Source organism: Paralichthys olivaceus, chromosome 2 (assembly GCF_024713975.1).
Source record: "Paralichthys olivaceus isolate ysfri-2021 chromosome 2, ASM2471397v2, whole genome shotgun sequence".
NCBI lineage: Eukaryota > Metazoa > Chordata > Actinopteri > Pleuronectiformes > Paralichthyidae > Paralichthys > Paralichthys olivaceus.
The window spans coordinates 13,430,462-13,456,730 of record NC_091094.1 but is presented as its reverse complement, the minus strand read 5'-3'; the positions used below and the strand labels follow the sequence as shown (position 1 = coordinate 13,456,730).

General features: G+C 40.5%; 2 protein-coding genes across 2 annotated transcripts; both read left to right on the top strand.

The window, feature by feature from the left end:
- The first annotated feature begins 454 nt into the window (after positions 1–454).
- Positions 455–9,772, top strand: tkta (transketolase a). Its single transcript, XM_020101542.2, has 14 exons — positions 455–789; positions 2,079–2,196; positions 2,348–2,461; positions 2,572–2,669; positions 3,492–3,683; positions 3,872–3,990; positions 4,147–4,343; positions 4,458–4,622; positions 5,445–5,601; positions 6,093–6,223; positions 6,333–6,416; positions 6,918–7,011; positions 7,720–7,842; positions 8,491–9,772. The coding sequence occupies exons 1-14, from the start codon at positions 683–685 to the stop codon at positions 8,676–8,678; spliced, it is 1,887 nt and encodes a 628-aa protein (XP_019957101.1). The 5' UTR covers positions 455–682; the 3' UTR covers positions 8,679–9,772.
- A 4,044-nt stretch (positions 9,773–13,816) lies between these two features.
- bicd2 (bicaudal D homolog 2 (Drosophila)) lies at positions 13,817–25,426 on the top strand. The gene is made up of 8 exons (XM_020101602.2): positions 13,817–14,050; positions 18,451–18,663; positions 19,402–19,554; positions 19,779–20,243; positions 20,898–21,902; positions 22,066–22,217; positions 23,076–23,307; positions 24,154–25,426. Exons 1-8 carry the CDS (start codon positions 13,817–13,819, stop codon positions 24,154–24,156), a joined length of 2,457 nt encoding a protein of 818 aa, XP_019957161.1. The 3' UTR covers positions 24,157–25,426.
- The last annotated feature ends 843 nt before the right edge of the window (positions 25,427–26,269 follow it).

Here is a 26,269-nt window from a genome sequence, read left to right as displayed (position 1 = left end):
AATGATCTTGCTCTCAGTTATCTGGTCTCATTCTTGTCCTTTACCTAATTTTATATCTTGTTCATTCTCTCTATACATCAACATCACATCCATCTTCATTTTACACAATTTAAATTCTAAAACAAATCTATTGGGGCCTGTCCAACTTTGGCAACAGGATTTTTGTGTTTGGTTTGAGTAAATAACAAAGAGCCATCAAGGTCTGAATAATTAGTTTAGACAGTAAAGTCATATTGAATCATGGTCAAATGCTTCAAATGCCTCCCCTCCACCCAATTATCCAGACACTCCTCTCAGTCGCACACACACGCACACACACTTCCACCATCCCAGTCATCCAGTAGCCAATAGAATGAGTTCCAGTTGATTTTTAGCAGCTACACCCAGTCCACGTCACTGGGTTACCCCTCCTGTGTGTGTGTGTATGTTGCGTGCATTGGGTGCATCTATGTGTCTGCCTACCCCATAGGATAAATCCAGCTTCTCCCCCATTCTCTCTCTCTTTTTTCCTTTGCCTCTGCCACTCACTCACTCTCTCTCTCACACACACACACACACATAAACAGGTGCTGCTCTTGGGCATCCCTTACTGTCACACACACATTTAAAACACACAAACTCTGCAGAGGCTCTCAGTTGGTCCACTTTTCTGTTGTGCTGTGGAACTTGACATTTTGCCTTCATGGAGGATTACCACAAACCTGACCAGCAGACAGTGCAGGCACTGAGGAACATCGCCAACCGCCTCCGGATCAACTCCATCAAGGCAACGACTGCAGCGGGCAGTGGGTGAGTCTCCTCCACTGACTCTCACACATGAGTGTTTACAAGAAGAATTGGAATTAGATGTATACAGAAGCTTAAAACACAAATGTAATATTTCCACGCAGGATGCATGGTTGAACATCAACATCCACACCTACTGAAATAAGTGCATGTACAGACACACACACTCAGAGATAGATGCAAGTGAAGGGCCAAAGGAACAATGTGTCCTCTCTTTGTTCTCCTTTACTCCACCTACAGAAGCATTTGATCTTTCAAAGTTCTTATTTGTTAAATTGTGATCTGAAATCCTTCATATAAAAAAAAAAGATACATTTAAATAACACCATTTCTATATATTTAGACTTTATCGAACATTTATTGTGCATTTATAAAATACACACCATTTTGCAGAAAATTGGAAATAACTATAAGATATAAACTGCGCATATATGAAGTGAATAATTTATGGTTTTCAGACGATTTGATTTTTGTATCCTGGAAAATGACTAAAATTCATATGATCTTTGGTACATTTATAATATTAGAAATATTTAATGTGTTTTCAGAATAAATATTGTCTTTGATTTCTGACTGAGTAAACATTTTAAGCCCCCATGTAGTACTTGGCTCAAAACTAACACGTACAAAGCTGGGTGAAACGGATGATGAAGACAGACCAGAGTATCGCGTGGCTGCTGTACAGCTGCTGTAGATGACATTTCATTTCAATGCACATGTGGTCTCATAGTGCTGAATTTGAAACGTCTTTTTACAGATCCATAGAATCATGATGATTGTTTTGAATTTTATTTAGTTTATATTTAAAAAAATAATAAATGAAGAATACCAACCCATGGAGCTCAACTGACTCCAACACACTACTAGAGTCAGTGGATGCGAATGCATTTCTAAAATACTGTCCTTCGTGTAACTAATTTTGTTTTTGATTCCTCATCTGGACTTTCTGCACTGTGACATGTGAAAATCTACGTGTTCCATTGTTTCTATTACTCCTGCAGGTTCATGTGTGCTACTGCAAATGTTCATCTATGTATCTGGATGATTTTGTAACATGATTAGCATCTGCAGTCTGCAATGACACCATAGCATAATTAGACAGTAGTCTCACTTTCCACCTGTATTAATATGCACTGTACAACTATAATGCTCTTGATGATGAACACATACAAATGAAAGCTGTGTGTATGTGTATGTGTGTGTCTTAATGGTATTATGATACCTTCCTTTGTGCAGGAGTATTTACTTCAGTCTGACATTTGGGTAAAAGCACCTTCTCCTCTGTCATGCAGACACCCCACATCATGCTGCAGTGTGGCAGAAATCATGTCCGTGCTTTTCTTCCACACCATGAAGTACCGCCCTGAGGACCCCAGGAACTTCAACAACGACCGCTTCATCCTGTCAAAGGTGAGAGCGAAGAATTCCTGCTTGTCTGAAAAGAGGCTCTCTTTATGTTTTTTGCTTAAATGCCATGTGGAATCTGACCTTTTCCTTTCTTCACCTCAGTGTTTCTTTTTTCTGCAGAACCCACTTAACTTTGTGACCTTTTTTCCCACAGGGTCACGCTGCTCCGGCCCTTTCTTCCATGTGGGTTGAAACAGGTTTCCTGAAGGAGACCGAGCCGCTCAGCTTGTGCCAGGTTGACTCTACCCTGGGGGGCCACCCAACCCCTGTAAGCTGTCACATACTGTAACACACCTCAGGAATCATCTCACAGGCCACAATAATGTGCCAACAGTTTTTTTATGATGCTTTACTATGTGTGTGTTGTGCACATTTCAGAAGCAGCAGTTTGTGGATGTAGCCACTGGATCCTTGGGGCAGGGCCTTGGTGTTGCCTGTGGAATGGCTTACACCGGGAAATATTTTGACAGGTCCAGGTAATTACTCTAGTCTAACAGCTTTATTTGCTTTGTATGCATTTTTGTCTCGTTTATATGCATTGCCAATTTTTTCATGCATTTAAAAACAGTTCCCTGACTCATATCCAATTGACACACAATTCCAAAATGTCTCTCTTTTGCACCTTTTGTTTCTGAGTTATCATCAGTTTAATTTTTCAGCCTGCATCATATTTCTTTTGAGTGCCTGCTGATTTGGATTTTCCAGATTGTGTGGGTGTGTGCTGCAGCTACATGCTCTGCACTCACAATTCTTCTGCTCTAATAATCGCAGGCCCAGCAGTCAAATCTCAGTTATTTTTACCATCTGAGCAATTTTTTCCTCAGAGTGTAATTCAGATACTGTGCTTTGAACCATTTATTATTTTCACAGTCTTTCTTTCCAATTTAGCGCCAAAAACTGAATCAATGTCCCTTTATTATGCATTTCCTTTGCCATGGCGAAATAAAAATCCTTGTTTTGCAAATTAAAGCTATAAAAAATGGCGTTTTGTCTCTCCTGGAAATATTGGTATATGTTTTTTTATAAAATTAGATGATCTGACATAAAGGAATCTTTTGGTTCTTTTGTGAGGTGCGTTTCAGAAGCAGGTGTGAAATTCAGCAGCCACACCCTCACAGGCCTGAGGTTAGGTTGTATTATGTCACAGCTGGTTACTGTCAACTGTCAGATAGTAGAAAGTGAATCATGTCAATTCATGTGAACACAACACTCCACTCTCATCCAAAGAAATGCCACACACACACACACACAAACACACAAACACACACACACTAACTGAACCTTTATCTCTAACTCAGTTACCGTGTGTACTGCCTGCTGGGGGATGGTGAGATGTCGGAGGGATCTGTCTGGGAGGCCATGTCGTTCGCCTCTTACTACCAGCTCGACAACCTGGTGGCCATCCTGGACATCAACCGGCTGGGCCAAAGTGACCCTGCACCCCTGCAGCATCACGTGGATAAATATCAGAAACGCTGTGAAGCTTTCGGGTAAAAATGCGTAAAACCAAAATGTTTTGGTAGAGGCTATGAACATGTGGTAGAGGCTATGAACATGTGTGTGTATAAGTGATGGTCATACAAAAAGCATTTTTGCAAAAATGTGGAAGATCTGTGTACATGCCATTTGATTATAAAGTACACATGTGTGATTCTGATATGTGTGTTTATATGTGTAGTTGGCATTCTATAATTGTGGATGGACACAGCGTGGAGGAGCTGTGCAAGGCTCTGAGCCAACCGCGCCATCAACCCACCGCTATCATCGCTAAAACCATCAAGGGCAAAGGCATTCCAGGTAACTGTCCACTCATCGTATGCACATGCAATGCTCTCACTCTGCAACTTCAAAATGCAAAATGTAAATTGCAACATCTTTCCAGCCTGAGTCTGTGACCCTGTTACTACAGTGTTTGAATCCACCATTGCATGTTCGTTGTATTTGTGGTTTCAGCTGCAGAAGACAAGTTAGGCTGGCACGCAAAACCTCTGCCCAAAGACATGGCCGACATGGTTATGAAGGATCTGCAGAGTCGCATCGTGAACAGCAGCAAGCACTTGTACCCACCTGCTCCCATGGAGGACTCCCCGCCGGTCAGCCTGAGAAACATCAGGATGCCGAGCGCACCGAGCTACAAGGCTGGAGAGAAGGTGTGTCACCTGTGCACAAGCACAGACTTTATTCACATCCTCCTCTGCAGAAATCCCAGATTAAATATAAAGGAATTCAACATAAAGGCAGGTCTGTCATTGTTCATGCTGTAGATTGCCACACGGAAAGCGTATGGGATGGCTTTGGCCAAGCTGGGCCGCTACAACGAGCGTTTCGTGGTCCTGGATGGAGACACCAACAACCTCACCTACTCAGAGATCTTCAAGAACGAGTATCCCAACCGCTTCGTCGAGTGCTACATCGCACAGCAGAACATGGTATGATCCCTCACGAATCTAGAAATTCAAGTCTATTTCACAAAGCCATTTACAAATCCATCTTTATTCTGTCTTTGTCAAATGATCTCTCATATTTTAAAAACTATTTTAAAACATAAATAAAACCTGATTTTTAATGTGGGGATTTAGATAAAAAGGAAACTTCTTTATGGACAATATGGCGGCTGCTCACACCAGTAGTTTGCCATTGTCTTTTCTTTCTCCATTAATTATTCATTAAATCTTAGATTATTGGAAAGAAGCGTTAAGGCGTTAACTTCCTGTGTCGTTACGGCTCTGACAGAAACCCGCTCCAATGTAGGTCAGGCATGCGTGTGATGATAAGCAGTCGTGACAAGTGCATTCACAAATAAAATATTAATCAGTGAGGGTGGGACCATCTGGCTGAACGCATGAGAAAAGTCAAAAGTTCAATGACACAATAAGGTTGGTTAAATCAATATCCACTGTATTTCAAACGTGTTTGAACTTTTACGGATGCTTAGCTGCTGCTTCTGTCCAAACAAGGAGAGACGTTATGGGATTTGGAAGCTGTTTGAAGAAAGGACAGAGGAAATTATTTGTAAGAAGAGGTATGCCTCTAATTCCACCCATATGGGCGAAAAAGCTCCACAGATCAGTAGAAAACTAGCTCCTTGGTTCAAAGGCACTTTTATATTGTTTGTGCCATGAATATTTGACCTCTCTGGATGATCCTTTTGGGATAAAGCATGTGCCTATATCTAATCCGGCACATGCAGGAAGGTTATATCACCTTGTGCTCTTGTATAGGTACTAAGAGGCAATTCATTTCTTTTCCAGGTCAGTGTTGCCATGGGATGCGCTGCCCGCGAGAGGAATGTGGTGTTCGCCAGTACTCTTGCTTCCTTTTTTACCCGTGCCTATGACCAGCTTCGCATGGCAGCCATTTCAGAAAGCAACATCAACCTGTGTGGCTCCCACTGTGGCCTCTCCACTGGTTTGTAAACTGCTGCTAATGAGCCATGCACGCCACAGCCTTTCCCACACCCACGTCACTGCCACAGAAATTCACCTTTATTTCCTCACACTGAAACCAGACACCTCACAGCACCCAGACCTTGTTAACAGTAACCCCGATGCTGATAGACATACGAATGATCCGTGTGTGTGAGTTTGTGTGTTTGTCGGTGCGTAGTTGTTGCAACACTTTTTCCTTCTAATCCTGTGTTTTCCTTTCACATTCATCATTCACATCCTTGACCTTGCAGCTAGTACTCAACCCTCCCCTTTCTCTCCCTCTACCTATCTGCCCTGGAAGATGTCTGGAGGGAACCAGGTGTCCCTCTGTTAGCGCAGGTACACTGCATGCAAAGTCTGGCTCGATGTCTGTTTCTACCTGCATGTATAAGCTCACCTTATACCAGTCTATAGCTTGTGAGGATTTCTAATCATTGGATGTGTGAGATTAACGCCATGTGTGTATTTCAGGGGAGGAGGGTCCTTCTCTGATGGGTCTGGAGGACATGGCTATGTTCAGGGCCCTTCCCACAGCAACCATTTTCTACCCCTGTGATGGCGTCTCTACAGAGAAGGCTGTGGAACTGGCTGCAACCACAAGGGTACTTGAAACCCAGCTGCAGACGCTTCCCTACAGTATCAAAGACACATTTATGCAGAGCCCATCAGCTGCCTCAGTGGTAACGCTCGTCCTTTCTCTCCTTCACACAGGGTGTTTGCTACATCCGAACCAGCCGCCAAGACAGTGCCATCGTCTATAACAGCAACGAGGACTTCCATGTCGGACAGGCAAAGGTGAGAAAGACTATGAGCTCACACAGCTGGTGAGACAACAAGGGAAGTAAGCATTAAAAATAGACACCCCTGACACACACACATGGGCCACAGCTGTAGTGCTCAGGAGGTAGAGCGTGTTGTCCACAAATCAGACGGTTGCTGGTTCTATCTCTGGCTCCTCTGCATGCCGAAGTGTCAGTGTCCTTGGTCAAGAACCTTAAAACCGTCTCTGATGACCCCTGAGTGTGAGTGATGTGTGATAGAAAGGTGTGGCTTATAAAAGTGCTGTATATGTGCGTGTGAGTGGGTGACTGTGACTTGTGATGTAAAGTGCTTGTTATAACTGGAAAGCACTATATTAATGCAGTTTACACACACACACACACACACACACACACACACACACACACACAGTCACTGTGTAAAACATAATGAAACTGAAGATATGGTTCCATTAATTTTGATCATATATTATTATATATATTATTATATATGTATTACATATAATACCGTTTGCAGGTGGTGTACCAGAACAAGGATGACCAGGTGACTGTGGTGGCAGCTGGAGTGACTTTGCATGAGGCGCTGGCAGCGGCTGAACATTTAAAGAAAGGTACCGCACCATTACTGTTTTCAGTGTGAGCAGATGAAATACATGAAAAGAAAAAATTATGTTTTTGTTGGTGTGTTTATGAGCAATATTAAACACAAAGAAGACTGAACAGATTTTCACCAAAATTGTTGAAAGGAAAGAAATCATTGAATTTTGGTGCAGAACAGCATCAAGACACAGATATTTTTTCACTTTCTTTTACATTTTGAGATGGAGCATTTTTAAACATTACCACTGTTTTCCCAAAGAAAGAATTCATGGGCATATTTAGGGTAATGATATCTACAGTATGAGTGTGTGTAATTTGGTGCAGCTTGATTGGTGTTGTTGGGCCTTGCTGGAAGTATGTGCTCTACTGAGTGCCATTCTATTTCCTTATTTAGCACAGTTAGCACTGAAAACAATACGGATTATCTTTAATTAATTTGCTCACAGGTCATTTTAATGAAAGCTTTTAATAAGGTTTGATGATTCTGTGTCAGTAACTGCAGCTCTAAACATTACTGTGTACAGAATATTCTAATCTAATCATCTCTGAGGTTTTATCCTGAAGAACTTGAATGAATGTTAACCTGCTGGTTCAACCTGCTTCCGGTTGATAAAACATCTAAACCTTTAATGGATAAATGTGCTGCGTGTGAGCTGACGTGTTTATTTCAGGACGTGCTGACGTGACGATACTAACCACGTAATTCATTGATTTGCCAGAGCGGATCTCAGTAAGGGTTATTGACCCCTTCACAATCAAACCGCTGGATGCCAAAACCATCATCGACCACACACGTGCCACCAGGGGACGAGTCCTCACTGTGGAGGACCACTACTATGAAGGTACGTTTCCATGACAGTTGCCCATGTTACTCAGAGTCTGCATATCATATGAGTCCACCACTGACTTAACAGCAACACGCTTCTCAGCATGATGCAGCTGGGGCCCCTGCTATTGGTCCATGTCTCTGGGTGCGTTTTGCGGTGGCATGTTCTCATTGGTGCAGCGACAGAGACGCAATATGGTAACATTTGCTTATTGGCTGAGCGGGAGGCTGGCAGTTGTGCCCTCATTGCAGGGAAGGTATTGGTATTGTGGTCCTTTTTTTAAGTGTGAGAGCAAGAGAGGCAAAGTGCTGTCAGATTTCCTTAACTGAGCACGTGCCCATGGGGCTCGCTGTGACCTAGATAGCACAGACATGGCCTGGAGAGAGTGGGGATGGGTGATAGCATGGACTTGACTGGACAAAGGATATTTGGCAGCTGTAATGAATCTGATGCTGGGAGTCTCATTCATTTTACATGTGGGCCAAATAAGGATTGTGGTTCAGCGGTCAAAGGGATATGTCTTACACTTGTGCTATGTACTTGATCTGATGTGTGCACAAAGTCTCATTTTTAGTGCAAACACATCTCATGCACCTCCTCCTTCATGGAGGATTCATCTTCCCTCTGGAGCTCTTGTCATATGATAACCTGTTTTTTCCACAGGGGGCCTGGGTGAGGCAGTGTGCTCAGCCATGGTCAATGAGTCTGGCTTCAGCCTGCACCGTCTGGCTGTGTCCCACGTTCCCCGCAGTGGCAAACCACAGGAGCTCCTCAAGATCTATGGCATCGACCGTGACGCCATCGCCCAGGCCGTCCGCAAGATGCTCAGCAGCTCCACCAACGCCAAGTAACCTTTTTCCCCTTGCCCCACCCACCTACCTACCTGATCACACCCCTGCGGATGAAAGTATGATTTTGATTCACATGACACCCATCTCTAAACAACCCCTTCACCGTAAATGCCCCCCAAGTGTGTACTGAAGTAATGTGATTTTGTGCTGTACGCTTTGAAGTAGACTTCCACATGTAGAAGAAGAAGATATACACTTTTATTGTCACGTTTAACACTTTTACATGCATACATGAAATTGTTCCATCCGGTTGTCACCTGTCGAAACACGCATAGAAACATACATTGACAGATGCCATGTACACATACATATACTGGAGCGGTGGGCGGGGGCGGTCACGTTTAACATTTTTACATGCATACATGAAATTGTTCTCCGCATTTAGCATAGAAACACACATTGACAGATGTCATGTACACACAAATACAAGCAGACAGATTCACGTGTACTTGTAATACCAGCACTGTCATGCATCCATTTCAGTCATCAATACGTGGCCATAATTCACTCGTCCAACAAAACCATGTACCCTCATGTGTACTGATAAAATTTGTTTTTTATATTGTTATGATGTAGCTTTGATAATACTGGGTGGGGCGTAGTTTTTAAGTAGATGTTTTTAATGACAAGGGTGTGGGAAAGAATCAAACCGAGTTGTTGTTTGTAGAAGGTAGTGGAGAAAAATATAAAATGAACAAATGTAGTTAGGTCATTAAGAGCAGTCACACAAAACATAAAACATCTTCATACAATTTCCCAACTGTTGTGGATTTAAAATCATTTCTCTATAGCATTTTTTCCTTTGTTACTATTTAAACACACACACCTCAGTGTTCATTTGTGCTACACCTGTACATCTGGACCACACCAGCAGTGTGATAGTAATAATCAGTGTGTGCTCAGTGACATCATCTCTTACATAAAGGTGGAGGGTTGAACATCCCTCCAGTGCTGCTGGAGAATATGGTTTTGGCTGTTGTCTATGACGGTAGAGTTCTGTCCGACTTGTGAATCAATCAAGACCAAACACTCTCTTTATTACTTGAAATTTTGTATGCATCTTACGTTCATGTAATAAAGCCATCTGCATTTGACCCTGAGCGTTCACTTGTTCCTTTTTCCAATAAATGCCTTTGTGTCCATGCATTCAAGCACCACACACAGTATATGAAGGAATCTGTTCTTTAACTTTTAATTGAGTTCAAATAAATTAAAAATGATCAAGAATCACAGCTTCTGTATAAATATGAAACAGTTTTTCATGTAAATGTGGAGTACACGTCTGCAATACCAGTCTTTAGGTTACATCCATGATTTGTAAATTTTTCTTATTAACAACAAAATGCCAAACTAAATAAAGCATTCTTAAACATCCATGCTTGTAACTTCACTGTCTGTGGCAGTAAACTCCTTTTACCATCAGGACTGCTCTCCCTCTCTCAGTTTCCTGTCCAAAATAGACATGTTGCCATTTTAGATCAAACAAAAATATCATAATGGCAACTTTAAGAGACATTGAAAGACACCATATTCAATCCGTAATAAATGTGGAACCTTAAAATCACATTTTATTATCCTTTACCTACCATAAAGAGCTGTATTTCCGTTTTGCTCCCCTGAGTGCAAACACAATGATGCCACATCCATAAGACAGCGTGTAGACTGGAACAAAGCACAACATTTAACCAGAGGAATGGGATTTTTCTCAAACTGTTCATCAAGTCATGTGGTTTTACCATGATATGAGTCTAGGTGCAGGACGGCCGTGAAAAGTGCAAAACCAAATCCCCAGCAAACATCTACAGAGAGTTAAAAAGTTAAGAAAAATGTTGACACTGATTTAACATCATCATTTAAACAGGATAAGAAGTTGATTTATATCGTTTTAAAAATTCACTGTAAAACTACTGACCATCATAAATGCTTTACAGACCATTACATAATAAATAATAACTAAAAATAATGAATAGGAATATTTTCATTAAATCTGTTTGTTGTGAATACATATTTTGTTTGCAATATTAATCTGTTGTGGGTTAACATTGAACCAATGGAACAAATTATAACCATTTCAAGTATGCAAGCAAATGTGAGCCAAGATAAAAACCTAAATATTTACCTCTTTTGTCATAGGGTGGACCTTTGCATCTCTTTGTCTGAGCTGGCAGGTCTTACAGGAACATAAAAAATAAACAATGAGATTGTCATTGTCCAACAAAACAAAGATTAGTGTCAACTCAGATAATAAGGGGAAGACTTTATGGGGGGGGGAAACAATAACTAATAATTATTATTATTTAATTATTAAAATAAATATTATCTTACCAGATATTATACCCACAATCTCAAACACAATGGTGAAAAACCCACCAAAAACGGATGGAATCCAGAGTGCTGGAAATACAACACAAATAATCAGAGTCCATAAGTCCACATATCAAACAAATATGGAAATGCTCACAGAAAAGTGTGAGTAAACAATTTGTTGACTATTAGTAACTTGTATGTCTACTTACAATGAAATGGCCTATAGAACGCTGCTCCACAACCCAAACCAAAGCAGATTGCATAAAAATGATAATATTTGTCTGAAAATGGTCAGAAGAATAGATAAAGAAAATTAAGACATATACTAAAGAAAAGTTTCGTTTATTTTATGGGCTCTGTGTGCTGCCACCCTCCACTAACTAAGACTGTGACGTTCTACATACAGTTACTGTAAAAGTCACCAGTGAGGTCCCTTCCATATTCCTGAAAGAGAAATATTATAATGATTTCTTTGTAAGAGACACATCTGCACCGATAGTTTGATTAATAAACTGAAAGTAAGTAGAGAGAGGAGGTGGAGTTGAAAGAATGAGGCTGAAAGCAAGAGAGAGCATATAGTATAATACAATATAGTTATATAGTGAAAAAGTGGATTACCATGACGACAGGTGGAAGAGCGTGGGAGCCAGACGACACAGGTGTACTTAACTCTGGCTTTAGGCTTATTCTGCAGGTGTAGCAACAGAGAAATATTTAAACGTCAAGGAGACAATTTCCTGAAGCCGGTCGAACCACTCTGCCAGGCAGTGAGGATGAACAAAGGTCAAGTCTCATATAACAACATTTGCTTTTATACTCATACTCTCATACTTGTGTATTAAAACAATGTGTCTTCAGGCTTTAAGTGGCTGAGGCTCAAAGACAATGGAAAATCTTGAGACACCTTTCAGTATTACAACAGTACGGGTTCAATCAAGTATTTGATTAAAATATGTTGGAGCTGTAGATGAAAAGTCACAGTTTTTAATAACTGGAATATCATCAGCAATAACCTGAGAGTCCTAAGAAAAGAACACATCAATAACTTTTTAGCTTGAGTCCATAATTAAAGCCAGAAGCACCATCTTGCTGGTGTATGCGTCCCTCTACTGGCCAGGTTGCAGAACAAACATCACAATTTCCTCTGTTTCCACTGTTCCTGAGTTACAATATTCAATATGTCCAGAAAAGTGGATTCACAGTTTATTATGATGTCACAGTGAAATCAACCTTTGACCTTTTGCTTATAAAATGACATCACTTCATTATTTCATCCTATTAGATATTTGTTTGAAATGTAGATTATTCAGTTAAAGGTACAGTGTGTAGAATTGTGTGATCAGTGATTTAGTGTTAAAATTGCGTGTTGCAGCTGAACACCCCTCACCTCAGCCTCTCCTTCCAAACATGAAGAAGAACCTGTGGTAGCTTCAGTTGTCATAAAAACTCAAAAGGTGTTTAGTTTGTCCAGTCTGGACTAATGTAAAAAACATGACAGCCTCCGTAGAGAGGACCCCCTCAATTTAAATATAAAGTATTTAAATATAAAGGACCTTTTCTGGGGATTATTCTACATTAAATTTCTGCCAATAGTTCCCTTTCATCTAAATCTTACACACTGTACCTTTAAGGCCACAAATACGTTTTGGAAAGTTACAGGGATCTTTCACATGACCAGCAAATTCTGATCAATTAAGAACATTCAAGAAATGTCCTCAAGCAGCTCCTGAGATATAGCGTTCATGAGAATGCATTGGATGGATGGCTCCAAACATGACTGTTGCCAGGGTGGAGGCATAAAAGCCGTCACTCAGTTTGGTAATGAGAGCAGATGTCGTGATGGAGGAGCCACGTTTAGCCTGCATTTGAATCACAAATAGAGATAAAACAATGAGCCTATTCACCGTTTAGTCTAGTGACAGAAAATCAACGACTGCCATTTGGATGAACAATAATAATCTGTGTCAGTTGGTTAAATTAAAGTCGGGTTTGCTGCATTTTATGTCATGTTAAATGGGGTTTTTGTCAGACAAGGCATCCTTATATTTTACTATGGGCTCTGGGAGCTTGTCCTGGATATTTGATAATACAAATTACAATACCAAATATATGTATATATATATAATAAATATTTAGTCAAATAAAGTTAATAATGTCAATAATAATATCAACAATGATAAGGATAATGGTAATAATAATAATTGTTAATTGTTTTTCTATAAACAAAAATATAATATCAGTCTAGCGGGAATAGTCATGCACATTATTCTATTCTATTATTCTATTATTTATTATTATATGATGTGATAGTGATTACTTTCTGTACTTACGTTCCATGTGTAGTTTCCCTATAAAAGCTGTAGATGACGGTGTTGATGTCTTCACAAAAATCCAGGCTCCTCGTCCAAGCCCGCGCACTGCATCCTGGTACTTGACGTCGATATCCCGCTGGAGTAGGTTATCCTTGATGTGCTGGCTTCTCGTTGAAAACTACATTTCCCTCTCTTCCAGCCCAAATTTGAATGCCGTGTGTATGGACGGCGTTTTTTCCAGTCGATGATCTCAGCTGAAGTTTCCTCCTGTGTCAGCTTCACGGAGGCTGAACTAACTCCCGGAGGATGACTAGAGTCTCCCCGGGGCTGAGCTCTGTCGAAGGCTGCGGCGGGAGAAGCCAGAGGGAACCAGGCGCCATTTAAGTCCCAACAATGCGGGACAAACAAAGAAGGCAGTGATTTGTGGCCTCGGTGGTTTTTCCCCCCGCCGCTCCTGCTCTAGCCTGGGCTGGGCTGGGCTGGGTCCCGTTACAGTTACGAGTCGAGCCGGTGACGACCATGGAGGAGCGGGAATATCCCGAAGCGGTGCTGGTGACGGAGGCTGGGCCGCAGTGGCTCCGGGCCGAGGTGGAGCGTCTCACCCGGGAGCTCCGCGAGACGACCCGGGAGAAGATCCAGGCGGCAGAGTACGGGCTGGCGGTGCTGGAGGAGAAGCAGCAGCTGAAGCAGAGGTTCGACGAGGTGGAGACGGAGTACGAGACGGTCCGGCAGGAGCTGGATCAGCTGAAGGAGGTAACCCCAGGTCACAGCCACGCAACCGGACACTTGAATGTGTCCGTGGCTGCAGTGTTAATTATATCAGTATGTGATCACTGACACAGACAGTCGTCTGTCTGCAGCATGGAAGTAGTCAAAGTATTTTTTCAGTATTCTAATGATCAGAGCCATCACAAGTTAAATATTCCTTCAGTCTCAACAGCTGTAAAACCCACTTTCTAAAACCCTCCTGAAAAGTTAGCTGCATGAACCATGAGGTGATTACTGATAAACACATGGTGACCAAATGTTTCATCGGAATGATTTCCATAGCCCAGGGGATTTCAAAAACAAACGTGTGTTTACTGTTTTGGTCACTTGCCCACACTTGCTCTCGGTATGTAAGTCTGAGTGAGGCCTTCAAATGAGACATCTGCAGCAGCTTGTGTTCACTTCATGTCTGTGTGGCCGAGCTGCTGCTGGCTCATGCGTCTAAAAGAATCTGAGAAAATGTGCTTCAGACTTACTTTTTTATGCAATTCAGTCTGATTATAATTATTTTTTGTAATTTAAGTACTTGTTAGATTGACATAGGAATGAGTTACACTATCTAAACTACACAAATATTTCCATACATACGCATCCAAATGCTGAAACAGCACAAACACACACAACAGATTGTCAGTAACAGCAACAACAGCCTACAAATGCAGCTATAAAGGTATTCTAAATAATTCCAGCTATAATAATATCTGATATAAATGTCTTCTCAATCTTTTAAAGCAGTGAGCCCTTGTTGGCAGAGTTTCAGTCATGAGTGAGCTCTGCTGTTTTTGTGTTCCATCATATTTTTAAAATGTCCCAACTGGCTTGGTTTGGGCAATTATCTCTGATCCACTTCCATTTAAACAGCATTAGCCTCAAGTTTCCATGAATTTCTCCTTACCAGCTGATTCAATACACTGATATTAAATAGAATAGACCAGCCCTATTGTTACTGATACCCAATCCAGTTACTGTATCCTAGTCTGTATGAGACCAGTATCCAATCCAGTTAGTATCTGATCTGTGCAGCCCTACTTCTCACATCCATCACATCTCAAACATTTGTAAAGTAAGAAACTAGTAGTGCGCAGACCTCTGCCAAGCCCCAGTAGTCCTCCTCAATTCAATCAGTGTCCCTAAATATGTCAGATTAAAGAGAAAGAAAAAAAAAAGATCCATGAATTATTCCTGGAGAATGTTAAAAGGTGAAAAAATTCTGGATCCCTTCCCCTGATTTCGATCCCTACCAAAATGAAAATGACCCACACCCCATGCTTCCACCAAGTTTCATGGAAATCTGTTCATTTGTTATTGTGTAATCTTGCTTACAAACAAAACAAACAACCAACCAACAAACAACTGACAGGAGAGAGAACATAATTTCCTTGGCAGCAGTGGCTGCATTATATACATGGCAGTCTGTGACATCACCCTTCATTTCTAAGTTTGGAGGTATCATTTGCTGCCGTCTCTGACAGTTAATTGAGCCAAATATGACACTAATTGGAGAATGATGAGGATCCTGGACAAATCTGATGTGAGATAAGGAAAAGCATCGCCCAGCACAGCTGATAGGGAGAAGCTAACACATCAGTCAGTGGTGTTGTCAACATACAATCTCATACATAGAGCAATGGTTTAAAAATGTCCTACAACGACAGACATGAGCAGAAACGGCATAAGCCACTGACATCCTACCTTGTGGGAAATTGTGACTATATACAGTATATTTTAAAAGAATTGGTTGGGTTTTTCCCCTCTTGTCCGGTTTAGTCAGTTTTCTTACAGCCAGTTCACCAACATTTAGAGGAACTGGATCCTAAGACATTTCCACACTCAGCAGCTGTGGTCACCACTTCCTATGGACTGTATGGCTCCATCGACCACTCTTAATAATTTAGTGTAATGTGTTTTTTTTTTAACGCCACTCAGCTAAGCCAATAATCTTTACTGTTTACATAGATAGTGATATATATTGTGTAGTGTTTAAACCGGAGATGCTCAGATGACTCAGATAGAGGTCACACTCTACTTAGCTGTGATGAAGACTGTTATTAATCAAGTGTTACTACTACACATCTCTACCGTCATATTGACTCAGTCCAGTTGCTATGTATTACTGCAATAACAATTATTTTCATTTTTAATGAATTTACTGAAACTGGACTGAAAAATGTCATACAGTTGTAAAAACAAATGCCAGATAAAGGTTGTGTATTCAAATTGCTTTTAGATATAATCAATTTGCCTTAAAAAGTCTAAAATTCAGTAATTTAAATCATTTGAATTTGAGGCCTTAGACATTTTGAATATGTTAAAATATAACCTAGGTCTTAAATATGTCAGTGTTCATTTATCGCTAGTCAGTCACGCTTTAAAATAGTTTTTTGTTATGGCGGCCTGCATAGTTTGTCTCCAGGTCTTGTATTTATCTCTCAACAATAGAATGTCATCATGTTGTGATAAAACTACAGTTTTATTCTGTCCTCTTGTTTTGTGTAGTATATGGTCGTGGGATCTTGTTTTGTTTGTATTATACTACAGTATTACTGTCATATTTAAATAAAATATTATTAGAAAAACAAAACTACTGGTAACTGAACAAACACAGTCAAAAGTGATCTCAGTACAGCTGTTGGAGAGACTATGGATACCTTCTGTTTCCTTATGTGATTTGTGTGATAACGTGGCATTTCTAAGGTTATTGTCTACTTCACCTTGTTTTCAATTAAGGTGAAGTGTAAATAATTCTGGGACTCAGATATTCCTTGATATATACATGAAATAGTTTTTTTAAACTTCCTCCATTCTTGTCTTAAATAGTTCTAAAAGTCTTACACTGAACTTGTTGAAACTGCGGAGACCCTGGAGGAACTAACTTGTGTCCTCACCACGTCAAATGTTTGAATGACATAGTTTATATAGTTTTTTTCCCCTCCACGTTGTGTTATTCATAGTCAGTCACAGTCCATTCACAAAGTGACTCACTGTTTTATTTCTTCTCTCGCTCTCATGATTGTGCTTGTTGCCTCTCTCTCCAGTAGAAAATGTCACAGAGGCAGATATGATGTGTGCACTGTGTATTTAGGCTCCATCAGTTCACGTCACGGCCGACTTTCTGACTGACCTGTCAGTTTGTTTGACTGACTCTGTTGAGGAAGAAAAGGCGAGGTTGTGGGAAGGAGAGCTGCAGCTCTGTGGAAGCTTTCAGGACTTTGTTGGACAATGTCCATTACGTCACCCGTTTGGCTCAGTGTCAGAAGATTTTGGCTATCTAGGCCTTTAAGTCAGATGCTTGTGAAAATCTGACTTGTTCATCCTATTAACCTCTTCTTGTGATTACCTGTGCTGTCTCTTAATACTGTTAACCTAAGCTTTGACTCTTTGCTTGCTATCTAGCAAGCAAAGAGTCTGTTCAGACCAATGAAAGTTGTGATAAGACCCTTCCTTGCCCACCTCTCTTCTATATAAAGGCAAACCTGAGAATAAAAATGCATGCATAAAAAGGCGATACCATTGTCTTACAAGGCAGACAGATTCCAGAGAAACATGCCTGATTGTTTTTTTCCATCCAGATCCATGAGTTATTCTCAGAGAAATGTCAATTATGTTGACCCTCTTGACTCAAAATGTAAAGAAAGTGAAACAAATCATTCAGGGATATGCTCCACATGTATTTTGACCTGCATAAAATTGTATTTTGCTTGATTAAGTTTGAGTGTCAATCAGAGTTTTTTGTTTCTCTCTCACAGGCTTTTTACCATTCCAAACAACATCCATACATCAATGGTGAATTGAAGTAAAGGGTTAAGCTTGGTTCGGTTATTATAGATGGTTTATGAAAGTTAGGTTTGATTTATTTGACCTGGGCTGCAACAGCGATTTGTATTCATTTTCATTATTGTTCATCATGAAGAGGTCAGTCAGTGACAAAACACACATGCATGTTGAGGTGATAGAGGTTTTAAATTAAAACACATTTATTCAGTTGAGAATGAACAAGACAAGGTGTTTTTCTTCCCTGAATGTGGATTGTAAGGCAGCAGAGTCTGGTTTGCTCCAACTTGTCACATGAGCATGTTAAATTCACATTAATGCAGTTCAGTAGTGGCTGCAATAATCTCTCCATGCCCTGTTGGTATTTAATATGAACCTCACGAAGCAGCAAAATGTCACAGGAGGGTGACACGGTTCTTGTGAACACATGGTGTTCTGTGACACAAGCAATGCCAGTCAGTATAAACCGGGGAAGGACACGCTCTTGGTATTTTGAATCATCATTATCTGTGGGCAATGGGTTTATTTGCTCATGTGAGAATTGTAGTTTGTCTTTATAATCTTTAAACAAATGAGTGTTCTTTTGATGTCCATTCTGTCTGTCTGTCCTCCAGGCTTTTGGACAAGCTTACTCAATCCAAAGGAAGGTGGCAGCAGATGGAGAAAGCAGGGAAGAGACTCTGATTCTGGAGTCTGCCAGCAAAGAGGCTGTCTACCAGCAGAAAGTCCTGGAGTTGCAGAATGAACTCCGACAGGCCAAAGCCTCCCATGCCAGTGCACAAGCTGAAAGCGATCGTCTGTCCGCCATTGTCCTGGAGACGAAAGAGGTGAAACTAAACAGATACATATTAAATAGAGATGGGTATGAATGTCCTTTCATTTTCAAATATTTTTTATTTTAGAGAGTTTTCTGACCCTTTAATTTTGTTGTACTCTAATGTGTTGGACAATCCAAAATGTCAAACTGAGTACATGTTTTTTAAATTTATTTTCTACATTTATTAATTTTACGTAAGCAAATTCTGAATTATCCAAAATGTGCATTGATGTGCATTTTCTATGATAACATGAGCAGTTGTGGTCTGCAATAAACTGAGATCTCAGTACCTTTTGTGTTTTAAAACTGTAAAAATAATATTTAGTTTTTAATCAGTTTTGATAAAAATGGTCTTAAAGTTGAAGTTGTGAAGTCCACTGTGATTTCACCGGTAGTTGTCCGAGGGAGTTGTGAGAGAGTTGGTGATTGTAATGGGGGAGGGGGCCGACGGTTAGCAAGTTTGAGCCCAGCAGGAAAGATGATGTAATGGTCGACTGCAAGTGACACAAAGGATGTCCTCCGCCACGGCCCTCTGTAGAATGCATTGGTAAGTGGACCATGTCCTCCGTCGGTCATTACAGTCCCTGTCAAGGTCTTGCCCCTGTGGTATGTGAAACATGCTAATCTTCATTTCGCTCACAATGACCCCTGTAGCAAGAAGGCAGAGACTGAGCATCGATTTTAATTAAGCGTTCACCGTAATGCGTCCTGCCATAACTTGCCATTATTTATCTCTTCCTGTGTGCAGAGTTCAGAGCTGGTAGAGCTACAGCGCGGTCAGCTACGTGATGACATCAGAGAGTACAAGGTGCGAGAGTCTCGTCTGCTGCAGGACTACAGCGAGCTGGAAGAGGAGAACATCTCTCTTCAGAAACAAGTATCTGTGCTCAGACAGAACCAGGTGAGAGAAATAAGACCAAACACAGTTCTCACTTTGTTACTCATCTCCAACTGGGTGTTAATGGAAAACTTTTTATGCCTCCATCTACCCGTGGTATTGCTCTTCAGTCATGTAAGAAAGGGACAAAACATGTTTATTATATATTTGACCTACTAGAAAAGCTACTGTGGACACAGTTTAGTAGTTATCGACAGATCTCTTTGTATTTGTGGCCATCTGTATAGGTGGAATTCGAAGGTCTTAAGCATGAGATCCGGCGTCTGGAGGAGGACTCTCAGTGTCTGCACAGCCAGCTGGAGGAAGCCATGCGTCTTAGAGAAATTGCAGAGCGACAACTAACAGAGGCCTTAGAGACGATCAAAACCGAACGCGAGCAGAAGGCCTCCCTGCGCAAGCAGCTCTCCCACTCGATGACCATCGGTGGCTCTGTATACAGCAGCTCTTTTAATATTTCCCTCGACAACCTGAAACTCCACGAGGATCCCTCCACCATTAGCGAGCCCGACAACGATGATCTAATCAGAGGTTTCGAGAATGGCTTGGCGAAGGCGGGTGAGGGTGACGAAGACAACAGAGCCGCTGCGAACAAGAGAGGAGAGGCATTCAAGCCAGCTCCTAGCCTTGTGGACGACCTGCTCAGTGAGCTCAATATCTCCGAGATCCAGAAACTGAAACAGCAGCTTGTTCAGGTATGAAGGACACAGAATCCACTTTTACCATCAACCAGTGCTTCCTGAATGCAGTAGGTGTGGTTTCAACAACCTCTGTGGTGATGAAACCACATCATTAGGTTGCATATTATATCATTATATTATTTAATGTAACATTATATTAGAATCACAGACATATTAAAAGTTATTATTACAACAAGAGACTGTTGTTTAAGCTTAAGTGCAGCTCCTCAGATGGTCTTTCTAATGGCATTAATGGCATCCATTTGTTGGACCAGAAAAATAAATTAAAGGCACACGCTCCTTGTTTACTCCCTGTCGAATTAGTCTAAATAGAATACACAAGGTTCAGAGAGATGCATATACTGAACTAGCATTTATATGAAGTTATTTAACTGATTTAGCCAAATTAAAAACAGCAAAAAAGTGATTTATTAATTTAAAAGATTGCTGCACAAGTTTACTCTAGTTTACAGTAGAAACAGTTAAACCTGCTTGAACTGTCTACATTCGCTCATTAGCTGAAGTTGAATTTGAAGACAGAAACTAAGGTGAGAAAGATACTGTTTGTGTTAAACGTAGCTGAAGAGCTAATGCCGAATCTTTTCTTTTATGTTTTGATTTTGTTCAATGCTGTTGGCCAAATAACTTTTAAAGCTCTTTCAACACCAGGTGGAGCGGGAGAAAGTGGCCTTGATAAACTCTCTGCAGGAGAACCAGAAGCAGCTGGAACGGGCCTATGGGACTGTGTCTGAGCAAAAGGAAACTGTCAACAGACTGACGGAGAACCTCAGCGCGATGAGGAAGCTTCAGGCCAGTAAGGAGCGGCAGTCTGCCCTCGACAGTGAAAAAGACCGGGACAGCCACGACGACGGAGACTACTACGAGCTGGACATCAACGGGCCCGAGATCCTGCAGTGTAAATACACTGTGGCTGTGTCTGAAGCTGGGGAGCTGAGGCAGGAACTGAAAACACTTAGAGCAGAATACGAGGAGTGTCGAACCCAGTATGAAGATGAGCGAACACAGTTGGAGAGTGAAGTCCAGGACTTGGGGACAAGGTTGGCGTCCCTTGAGAAGATCAGTCAAACAGATAAAGCGGAGGTGACTCGTCTGGAGAAGGAGCTCAATTTGGTCAGCAAGGCTGCAGGAGAGTCACTGGGCAGCCTCAATGTGGCCCAGGATGAGCTAATAGCCTTCAGTGAGGAGCTGGCTAATCTGTACAACCACGTGTGTATGTGCAACAATGAGACCCCTAACCGTGTCATGCTCGACTACTACAAGGAAGGCAAGGTCACAGTGAGAGGAGGGAATGAAAAGAAAGAGCACCAGTCTTTCGTACTTATCAGCAAGGGGCTGATCACCGAGACTGAGTCTGGAAAGACAGACTCCAGCAGCACCGCAGTTAAAACATCTCCAGCCCCAGAGCACCGCCCAGAACCCATGAACGTCTACAACCTCGTAGCCATCATCGGGGACCAGATCCTCCACTTGCAGCAGGCGGTGGACCGCACCACAGAGCTGTCGCGCCAGAGACTCGCCAATCTGGAGTTGAGCACAGTGGCGGACAAAGACAAAGAGGCTTGCATGGGAGAGATCCTCAAACTGAAGTCCCTGCTCAGCACCAAAAGGGAACAGATAGCCACACTCAGAGCCGTGCTGAAGGCCAACAAACAGGTACGGAGACCACGCTGTGTTTGTTTTCTCAGAGGAAGGATGTTCATTGTTTATCAAACTTACACATACAAGAAAAGGATCATTGGCTTCAGCTAAAAATAACTGCTGAGTGTAGACTTAATGAAAATGTGTGAGTAATTATTTCACATCCTTTTCTCTTTAGACGGCCGAGGTTGCTCTGGCCAATCTGAAGAGTAAGTACGACAGTGAGAAGGCCATGGTGACCGACACGATGATGAAGCTGCGCAACGAACTCAAGGCTCTGAAAGAGGATGCTGCTACATTCTCCTCTTTAAGAGCCATGTTTGCTACAAGGTAGGACTATTCACAATCGATAATTTACATTAAATTCTCGAAAAACAAAAGCAAACCAGCGGATTCTTAAAGTCTTAAAACGTCTTAAATTTAGTTTTAGATTTTCAACATCTAAAAATGTCTTAAAGTATAGGGAATTTTATGAGAGGTGGCATTACATTTTTATCCGGGACACAATGAAGCAGCGTACCTATATTTTGCTCATTTATGATTTATTTTACCATTGTCTCCATATAACATTGGAAGATGACAAATACCATGATTAATGGAAACAATCCAGTGATTCTTATGAGGCAAACTTTTGGACAATGAAGTGCAAAATAATGGATGTGCACATGAGCACAAGCACGATACCTATAGAGTCATTCGCTGCTTCTACTGATAGTTAGTACAGTGACTATGTCCACTCAAGAAAAATGTTCAGGGCCCACTACAAATCTACAGTGCACATCGCTGCAATAATGGTATTGTATGTACACATATCCTAGTAATATCACGTGAAAGGGCACAAACTATAATACATGCACCATGTACTCTTGATACAGGAAATGTTACAAAAGTACAAAGTTATTAAAGAATAATTCAAAACTTTACAGCATAACTACTTTCTGTTAGTGTGTGTCTGTCTGAGAAAGACACAATGCATTGTGGGAAAAGTCTGATGTAATACTTCTGTGAGTCAGCTAGCCAGACCTCTTTCTCCCATCTGGAAAATGCTGTCTGGGGGATGGAGAAAACATGTGACAACAGCAGCCATCTGAGGAAAACTGCCCCCTCTGCTGGAAATAATGCATATCTCCTGTTTCTTTCTTCCCCTCTCTCACTCTCTCTTTCCTTTCTTTTCCCTCTTTCTCTCAGGTGTGACGAGTACGTGACGCAGCTGGATGACATGCAACGGCAGCTGGCTGCTGCGGAGGATGAGAAGAAGACCCTGAATTCTCTGTTACGTATGGCCATCCAGCAGAAACTGGCCTTAACTCAGCGCCTGGAGGACCTGGAGTTTGACCACGAACAGGCACGCCGTAAGAGTGCCACAGCTGTGGGAGGCAAGAGCATATTAAAGGGCAAGGGAGCATCTTCCAGTCATCATGTAAGTCAGAGGAATAACGCAGGACCTGGGTTTCCTCTGAAAAAATCTGCATTGTTTATCCTAGATTTGTATTTCTCTCAGCCTGGGCATGCACACTCATACTCATCCATTGCAAACACCCTTGAAACCATTATACCTCTTAACACTCTATCAGACCTTTTAGTACTAATACTACTAGAGCCTGATAAAAATCATAAAAACAATATGTTTGCTAATATGCACCGTCATGAAAAGCTTTATTTTACTTTACTTAAAACATTTATTGTTCTTAATTTAAGTTCTATATATTTTTAGTTGTATTTGTGTTTTCTTTATATTTATAGTTATATATAATAAAGTTTATAGTTTGGTTTGATAATGACATCCAATTAAATTAAATTTTTTTATTTTTTTAACATTTATATATTGGCCAATATATTGGTATCAGAAAACCTTCGGTCCCTAATATTGGCCGGCAAACATCCATATTGGTCGGGATTTAATTATTACTACCTAATACTTTTACACTGTTGTGATAATGGTGAGTTTATAATGTTGATCTGGTGCAGCTAAACCACTTCTCTGTTTTACTTTTAGTTTGAGTAAATGTTGTTTTCTTGGTTAAATTAATACTCAGCATCTATTGAGTTAACACATATAAGGCACACGTGTGTTCATTTCTATGTGACCTAATGAGTTGAGTCTGATGGACGAATGCCTGCATGATGACACGTCTGTGTCCTTCACACAATCATCTTTCCTGTGCACTAACTTTATCAAGAACTCATCTCACCAATGCTCTGAAATTTAAATTAATCGACCGGTACTCTCGTGTGATTTTCTTCTTTTCTACTTTTCATTTTGCAGTAAATCTATCAAGCCAAGTGACCATAAGGATGTCCGTCTGTGAGAGTCTGTGCTGCGGTGTTCTTCACTCTCTAATCATGATCCCAATCATGTCAGTGCTAAAATGCAACATGTCCAACAGTATTTGCCAAGTTCTTTGTTTTTGAGTGCCAAAACAAAACATTGTCATACATTGTGACTGCCCACAGTGTGACACGTCACATCCGCTGCCCACTGCAGTTCCTGTCTTCCAACAATATTCACCACTATAATGACTTAACCTGAGGAAAATCAAGATGGGTGTTTCGCTGATTACCTTTTACCTGTGTTTCCCTGACTGAGCACTTTTTGTTTTACTTGCTCTTAGGCGATTCCTCTTTCTTTCTAAAGTCATACTAATTGTTTTCTAAGTATTATGCAATGTTTTACTGTATGTGCACGTTTATCTGCCTGGTTCCTGATAACATTTTCAAGTGAATCAGAATATTTTTTTATCCATATTAGTTTCATAAAAATAAAACCAGAGATTATGTGGTAAATTTTTTTTTTAAAGCAGCATTTTTTTTACCGAGTGCTTGAACTCATATGAGACAAATTAATTTTTCTGCCTTAGTTTCTTTCCTTTTGGCCTTAGATTCCTGGGTGCCTTTCTGGCAACCCAAAGAAATTGGGAAGACGTCTGATACATTGTTTTCAACATAATTTATATGATCTTGCAGATATGGAGCTTCAAATTCAGGGTCTGAACTTAATTTTGTATAACTGGTTCTCCTCTGTAAACATGGAAGAGCTGTTAAAAATTCAAGAATGCTTGTTATGACTGAAGAAGAGTATTAATGCAAAGCTTATTTAAAGATTTCTAAGTTACGGTCAGATGTTAATAGTACTCATAAACGTATTCATGAAGGAGAGTCTCTAATGTAATTGTTTTAATACAATTTTTGTAAACTGTTATAAAAGAATCCATTGTCTACAAACAAATACGCCTGCGGTGCCATATTGTACAAGTGCAATTTGCATTGCAAAAAATATATATATATTTTACACATTGTTGCTCACATTCTTGTCCTAATTGATTTTTATGTTTTAATATAACTGCAATTGTATTTATTTGACACTGCTCAGACTACAGGATGTCATCATCCTTTTTGTTTCAAAAGGGAGTTTGAGTGGACGTGTCTGGTCAGAGTTTCAAGACTAAAACTGTGGATAAACACTTGCAAAATTCATGACTGCTGTCGACTTTCTCTGCCTCCAGTTTCGGCTGGTGAAGAAATAAATCTGACCTTCACAACCCTGACGTCTCTGTTTTTCAATTTAACATAATTTAGATACTAGTCCATAGTAATTTTACAATAGAGCTTTATTCTTTCTTTATAGAATAATCAAAGCCTATAAGAATTTCAAAAATATACATCTTTAACACACACAAACTGATGATGGTTAACTTGTCCATAGCCTATAATTATCTCTACTTAGAAGGTTATGTTTTCATCAGCATTTCATCAGATTAGGCAAAAACTGAACTGATTTCCATGATACTTGATGGAAGGATGTGACATCAGTCAGGGAAGAAGACTTAACATTTTCGGTGCAGACCTGGATCTGGAAGTGAGTCCAGGAATTTTTTGTTTGATTTTCATCATAGTGCATTTTTCAACAATTTTGTGAATTTCTCTGAGAATATATCTTGATTAAAAATATTTCACATGTATAGGGGACGGATATTTATGAGTGCATGCAGATACAAATAAAAATCCAGATGAAGTGAATTTAAATGTGGTTTCATTAGGGGGCTGTTGGAGCTTGGTAGAGAAGTATACTCTTCTGAGGGGCCATTCTAGACTGTGTATTCTGATCCTTAAAAAAACAATTTATTCATATTGATTGATTTTCTTTTCTTTTGTTATTGTGAAGGCAAACATTACAAATTATACAGTTTAATATTATCATTGTATTGAAAAGCTTTTAACTTTTTTCATATATTTCAGTGGCAAAATACAAGATGTGTTATTGTACATATACTGTTGTATAATTCAAAATTATATAATGTAATAAACATTGACTAAATGTGAAATTACAACCTAACAGTAACGACATGCAATAATAAGTAACAAAATAGATTTTTAGTCATGAA